Source organism: Borostomias antarcticus, assembly GCF_949987555.1.
Source record: "Borostomias antarcticus genome assembly, chromosome: 1".
In the NCBI taxonomy this organism is placed as follows: domain Eukaryota; kingdom Metazoa; phylum Chordata; class Actinopteri; order Stomiiformes; family Stomiidae; genus Borostomias; species Borostomias antarcticus.
In genome coordinates, this window is record NC_140234.1 from 48,481,876 (window position 1) to 48,489,180 (window position 7,305).

At 53.3% G+C, this 7,305-nt stretch overlaps 1 protein-coding gene across 1 annotated transcript in view; it reads right to left on the reverse strand.

Annotated features, from left to right (window-relative positions):
• Positions 1 to 5,499: 5,499 nt before the first annotated feature.
• pxylp1 (2-phosphoxylose phosphatase 1) overlaps positions 5,500 to 7,305 on the reverse strand; it is a gene marked incomplete at both ends in the record, with an annotated part of 30,406 nt that continues 28,600 nt past the window's right edge. Inside the window, 2 exon segments of the mRNA XM_084438011.1 lie at positions 5,500 to 6,521; positions 6,857 to 6,996. Coding sequence (XP_084294137.1) covers positions 5,500 to 6,521; positions 6,857 to 6,996 — 1,162 coding nt within the window.

Genomic DNA, 7,305 nt, shown 5'->3' on the forward strand with positions numbered 1-7,305 from the left:
TGGACTGTCTGTGCGTGTGTGTATGTGTGTGTATGTGCATGACAGCAGGGGACTCCAGATCAAAACACCCAACCATTGCAGACAGCCAAACATTGATTCAGATGTTATGCACTGTCACTGTCAACTGAGTCACGTAAAAACAGAAAAGAAAGGATTCACACAATCAAAACTGACATCCATTATGTATCCAATTCGCCACATTGTCATGAAAAATATCAAGTCCCCAACATCATTTTCCACCAGACCGCCCAGTTATTGCGTTTTACAGCCAACTTTGTTCCTTTCTTCCAGAGTTTTAAGAGCAGAGAACTGGGCCAGGCTCATGCGGAGCACTTTCGAAAATGAGTTGTGCAATTGACATTTTTGTCAGCGTTGGATTACCGTCTTCATCAAGATGACACATTACTAGCCCGGTAGAGGGAGTAAGCACTTTAGTTTTATGTTGGGAATTTATTGATTATCCATTCAGTCCAGTAGTGGACCTTTTGATGATAGAGTGTGTCTCTGATCACGGAAGATGGGGGAAGAATGATTGTGGTCGTTGTCCATGAGGCTGTGGTGCCATCTAGTGGTCTGTAGAGGTACCTGTTTTTTTGGGGGGGAGGCTACTTTCTGTTGTACTCTTCTGCTCCTTCTATACTTGGACAGGGTTGTTAAATGTCTTGCAGCTGGTCTGCTTGTTCTCCCTCTATGGCAGGCAGTGCACCCGTCTGCTACGACAGCCGTTTGACTGGCTGGCTCTGAATGACTGGAACCACATAACATTCACATATCTGCCCCTGGTGTAAGCATAACACACATTCCTAAACCCCAATGACTTCGAGGTTTATGGACACTATTTAAGAATTAATAACAATAACACATGGATATGAATTAAAAGGAATTAGTTATATAGGGTTACTAGTACTGGCCTAGTCTGACTCAACGGATGTAGGTTTTGGCAATAAACCTTGTAATTCGTTGTCACACTGCGTTGTCAGTGGCGAGACTGGCGACGCAAATGAATCTGATTCGGGCCGAGAGATTCTCTCGGCACCAATCAGATTCCGATCCAGAGTATTTTGCAAGAGCACCGTCGCTTCGTCCGGGGCTGGCTCCGCCCAAGACGACTGTGATTGGTTTAAAGAAATACTGCGTTTTTTCCTCCCCTATTGCAGAATGGTAATATGTCCAGCCAGACCCGTCTCCGGCGCTGGCACAGCGTAAACGAAGTGTGGAGATAGGAGGTCTGGCTATGAGAAACTACTACTGGCCTAGAGCAGACCGTCTGTACCTGGGATGGTCATCTACAGTCTACAGGCCTGTTCTTCCAGCAGACTGGGAACCTCCTCCTACAGGCCAGACTGGGGGCCTCCTCCTACAGGCCAGACTGGGGGCCTCCTCCTACAGGACAGACTGGGGGCCTCCTCCTACAGGACAGACTGGGAGCCTCCTCCTACAGGACAGAGCCTCCTCCTACAGGACAGACTGGGGGCCTCCTCCTACAGGACAGACTGGGGGCCTCCTCCTACAGGACAGACTGGGGGCCTCCTCCTACAGGACAGACTGGGAGCCTCCTCCTACAGGACAGAGCCTCCTCCTACAGGACAGACTGGGAACTTCCTCCTACAGGCCAGACTGGGGGCCTCCTCCTACAGGACAGACTGGGGGCCTCCTCCTACAGGACAGACTGGGAGCCTCCTCCTACAGGACAGAGCCTCCTCCTACAGGACAGACTGGGAACTTCCTCCTACAGGACAGACTGGGGGCCTCCTCCTACAGGACAGACTGGGGGCCTCCTCCTACAGGACAGACTGGGGGCCTCCTCCTACAGGCCAGACTGGGAGCCTCCTCCTACAGGACAGACTGGGAGCCTCCTCCTACAGGCCAGACTGGGAGCCTCCTCCTACAGGCCAGACTGGGAGCCTCCTCCTACAGGCCAGACTGGGAGCCTCCTCCTACAGGACAGAGCCTCCTCCTACAGGACAGAGCCTCCTCCTACATGCCAGACTGGGAGCCTCCTCCTACAGGACAGAGCCTCCTCCTACAGGCCAGACTGGGAGCCTCCTCCTACAGGCCAGACTGGGAGCCTCCTCCTACAGGACAGACTGGGAGCCTCCTCCTACAGGCCAGACTGGGAGCCTCCTCCTACAGGCCAGACTGGGAGCCTCCTCCTACAGGACAGAGCCTCCTCCTACAGGCCAGACTGGGAGCCTCCTCCTACAGGTCAGAGCCTCCTCCTACAGGACAGACTGGGAGCCTCCTCCTACAGGTCAGAGCCTCCTCCTACAGGCCAGACTGGGAGCCTCCTCCTACAGGACAGACTGGGAGCCTCCTCCTACAGGCCAGACTGGGAGCCTCCTCCTACAGGACAGACTGGGGGCCTCCTCCTACAGGCCAGACTGGGAGCCTCCTCCTACAGGACAGACTGGGAGCCTCCTCCTACAGGCCAGACTGGGAGCCTCCTCCTACAGGCCAGACTGGGAGCCTCCTCCTACAGGCCAGACTGGGAGCCTCCTCCTACAGGCCAGACTGGGAGCCTCCTCCTACAGGACAGAGCCTCCTCCTACAGGACAGACTGGGGGCCTCCTCCTACAGGACAGACTGGGGGCCTCCTCCTAAAGGCCATCCTCTCAGTTCCTCCACTCCATCTCCAGAAAAGAGGAGCTGTTTTCCTTCACACTCCGACCAGCACGCTGACTGAGACGTGTCTGCAATCTGTCAACAGTGTCAAAGTAACTGATCCCATTGAAGCCTGATGTGTTCCTCTGTCAACTCTGACTCTGAGTCAGTAGAGCTGTAGCATGTAGCCTGTGAGTTCTGGTCTGGTCCTGTAGTATGTAGCCTGTGAGCTCTGGTCTGGTCCTGTAGCATGTAGCCTGTGAGCTCTGGTCTAGTCCTGTAGTATGTAGCCTGTGAGCTCTGGTCTAGTCCTGTAGTATGTAGCCTGTGAGCTCTGGTCTGGTCCTGTAGCATGTAGCCTGTGAGCTCTGGTCTGGTCCTGTAGTATGTAGCCTGTGAGCTCTGGTCCTGTAGCATGTAGCCATGTAGCCTGTGAGCTCTGGTCCTGTAGTACAGTATGTAGCCTGTGAGCTCTGGTCCTGTAGTATGTAGCCTGTGAGCTCTGGTCTGGTCCTGTAGTATGTAGCCTGTGAGCTCTGGTCCTGTAGTATGTAGCCTGTGAGCTCTGGTCTGGTCCTGTAGTATGTAGCCTGTGAGCTCTGGTCCTGTAGTATGTAGCCTGTGAGCTCTGGTCTGGTCCTGTAGTATGTAGCCTGTGAGCTCTGGTCCTGTAGTATGTAGCCTGTGAGCTCTGGTCTGGTCCTGTAGTATGTAGCCTGTGAGCTCTGGTCCTGTAGTATGTAGCCTGTGAGCTCTGGTCCTGTAGTATGTAGCCTGTGAGCTCTGGTCCTGTAGCATGTAGCCTGTGAGCTCTGGTCTGGTCCTGTAGTATGTAGCCTGTGAGCTCTGGTCCTGTAGTATGTAGCCTGTGAGCTCTGGTCCTGTAGTATGTAGCCTGTGAGCTCTGGTCCTGTAGTATGTAGCCTGTGAGCTCTGGTCCTGTAGTATGTAGCCTGTGAGCTCTGGTCCTGTAGTATGTAGCCTGTGAGCTCTGGTCCTGTAGTATGTAGCCTGTGAGCTCTGGTCTACTGAGCTGTATCTGTACTAGCTACTGTAGCAACGAGGGAAAACTCAGTCTGCCAAGTTCAATTCAGTGTGCTGCACTCTCACGCTTTGTGGGTTTGGGTGAACATAAAGCCACATAAGTTTGCCCCATGTTGCTGATTGGATCTGGGCCTGGGGTACCTGTCTTCCTCTAGATGATGCTGCCTACAAAACAGCTCTTATCTTTGCTAAGAGCCTGAGCTGTAGAACTACATGATACTGTACATTTCCAATGACTGAAAAAAAACATTTCAGCAATAAGGTCATCCTAGCTCGTCTCATGTGCTTTTGCTCTATGCACATTGAGTGATGACAGTGACATTGACTGATGACAGGGACATTGAGTGATGACGGTGTCATTACTCAATGCGCAGAGTGCAAAGGCGCATGAGACGAGCTATGACTCTCCTCTCTCCGGGTTGTAGAGATCTGCCCTGGCCACTGTCCCTGTAGGACACACTAATCACCACCAGGGGTTGCTCTTCCGTCACTGCAACTTTATGGATTATTCTTTTCAAAGAAAATAGGTTACAGACAACAGTAGGAGCTAAATTGTGGCATTTATAAGGTTGAGGGAGGAACATTTTTATTCACTTCTTAGTCCATTGCAAAATGTGCTTTACAGAAAAATACAGTGATCCAAAAGGTCACTTCAAAATGAGCATTTGCATGAATACAGAAGTCCATACTGTATATTGAGACACCAACTGGATAGATACTGGTCCAACCACGGAATGGGAATGGTTAAGAATATTATTATTTGTTTTAATAGTAGACTGGGAATTACTGTAGTGGAATTAATAAACCTTAACAAGAACTGAAACATGCCAGTCTGAATAGGGACATATTAGTTAACAATATAAAACATAAAGTGGTACAGTACAATGGATGGTTGGTCCCAAGCACCATTTGAATCAGAACAACACTGAAATACCAATAAAGCATGAATCACTCATAAGAACATTCGATCTGTAGTTTTACAGGAACTAAATTCTGAACCTGTCCTTTAAAGGAGTAGTAAAGGGAAAATGCATGTTTAGCCCTGTTTTAAGGTTACTTATGATCATATACAATGGTTCAGATCAAAACGTTGACAAAACTAGCACTTTTGAGAAAGTCTGATAATTGCTCTAGCACCGTTTTGGTCATACAATGGATGTGGGTGGGCACCGTGAAAAATGATTTTTCAAGATGCCCACCCACATCCATTGTATGACCTAAGCGGTGGTAGAGCAATTATCAACTTTCTCAAAAGTGCTAGTTTTGTCAACGTTTTGATCTGAACCATTGTATATGATCATAAGTAACCTTAAAACAGGGCTAAACATGCATTTTCCCTTTACTACTCCTTTCATCCAGCAGTGTTTCCAGTTTCAAAATTCCCTTTTTAATGTGGGCTTTTGGGAATACTTGAATGATGATATTCCCATGTTTACACAAAGAATGCAGGAATAAAGTGTCAGAGTGCCTGTACCATTCCACAACCACGCGTCCCCTCAGACAAACACTTCCAAAAGCCTACAAATCGTACAAAAGTTAGGTTGTAGAAATGTGTGCAAATTTAAGAAGTGTCAAGGTGTAATTGTCGACACCACAAGGCTGGTAGCATTGAGGTCTACGATCTAACTCTTCAGGCATGTGTGTGTGTGTCTGTCTAAATCTCAGGAATGTTAAGTGTTAACAAAATTTCAATGTTTTAATAAGTCAAAATAGTGCAAAATGGCACTACCATAGAAGAGCTATAGAAAAAGTCAACCCGGCCATTTCCATCCTCCCTCCCCTCTCTCCCTCCTCCCTCTAGCCTATCCCTCCATCCATCCCTCCCTCTAGTCTATCCCTCCATCCTTCCCTCCCTCACCCTGTCCTCCTGTAGCAGGCCTCGTGGTAGGACGTGGCGTTGACGACACTGAACATGTCCCTCCTCACGAACGACAGGAAGTTTCCCAGGGGGCACATCGGCTGGGCGGGGTGGCGCTCGTGCGAGCGACAGAAGGCGGTCTGGAAGGTCACGTCCTCGCCGTTGTAGAGCACCCTTACGAACAGGTCCCCGTTCCCCTTGGCCCTGTCACCTCTGACCCCTTTGTCCTGGTCCCGGCGCCGTCCCGCCGCCGCCTCCGGACTCCTCCACAGCTCAAACACCACCCTCGCCGCGAACCTGGGGAACCGCGCCTCCTCCAGCCCGAGGGCACTCAGCAGCGGCGCCACTGTGACGTCGTGGGCCGACGACAGCGCCAACGCCTCCTCGCCGCCCGCCCGGGGCCGCCTGCCCGCCTCGGTGCCCCTGGCCACGCGCTCCATCTTGGCGGCTGTGCGGTTGAGGTAGGGGTGCGCGGCCAGCACGGCGTAGCGCCGGTAAAGCCCCGCCCTCCGCCGGTCCTCCTCGTCCTCCAGCTGCTGCCGGCGGATGACGGCGAACTGGGCGAGCGTCAGGCAGCCGCCCGCGACGGAGGACGCGCAGGGGAACGGCAGGCCGTGGCACAGGTGGCACAGGAGGGAGTCGATGGGGTTGGCAGCCCGGAGCTGGCGAGGGGGCAGGCCGAGCGTGCGGGCCATGTCGGCGTACGTACTCTCCAGCTCGCCGTTTGCCACCCGTAGGCGGTACTGCCGCCGCTGCTCCTCCTCCAGGTAGCGGTTCCGGGCGGGGCAGTCGCAGGCGGAGCCGCAGAACAGGGTGCTCCACTGGTGGCGGACGGTGAGCCTGGTCCAGTCGAAGTCCGGGATGAGGCCGTAGAGGAGGGCCAGGCCGCTCTGGAGGGTGCGGCTCTTGCCCGTGGTCTCCACCCACACCTGGCGGGGCGACCAGTCGGCAGGGAGCAGCTTGTGCCGCTTGTAGGCCTGGCGGAGGACCTGGCCGTTGAGCAAGTGCTGCACCACACCTGAGGGGGGGGGGAGAGAGAGAGAGAGAGAGAGAGAGAGAGAGAGAGAGAGAGAGAGAGAGAGAGAGAGAGAGAGAGAGAGAGAGAGAGAGGGAGGGAGGGAGAGAGAGAGAGACAGAGAGAGAGGGAGGGAGAGGGAGAGGGAGAGGGAGAGGGAGAGGGAGAGGGAGAGGGAGAGGGAGAGGGAGAGGGAGAGGGAGAGGGAGAGGGAGAGAGAGAGGGAGAGAGAGAGAGAGAGACAGTGATAAGGTGAGAAGATTTCCCAGTTTCCCAGGAGAGGGTAGTTTGGCGGGAGAAGGCCCGGTGAGGTGCTCCGGGATTGGTGGCTGGTTTACCTGTCTGAGTCAGCTCGCCCATCTCACAGGCGTTGTGATTGGGGAGGCGGGGCAGCGAGCTGAGGGTGGCCTCCCACTTGCCACGCCCCCCCTGGGCCATGTGACCAATGAAAGAGGACAGCTGGGGGTGGGAGGGTTTCCTGGAGAGAAAGAGAGAGAGAGAGAGAGACCATCAGAAAACACACACACACCAACAACACACATACCTGTACACATCACCGGACCGGATTGGTCAGACACTCATTAACCCCTGAGGCCGACGCAGTCACAGAGATCTTATGAGCGAGCGCACGCACGCACGCACACACACGCACGCATGCGCGCGCACACACACACACACGCGCACAGACACACACAGGCACTGGGCCTCTCTCCCCTCCCTTCCTTATTCCCTCTCTTATCTAAGATCGGTGAGACCAGAGTGATTGAAAAGGAAGATCTGGACTCCT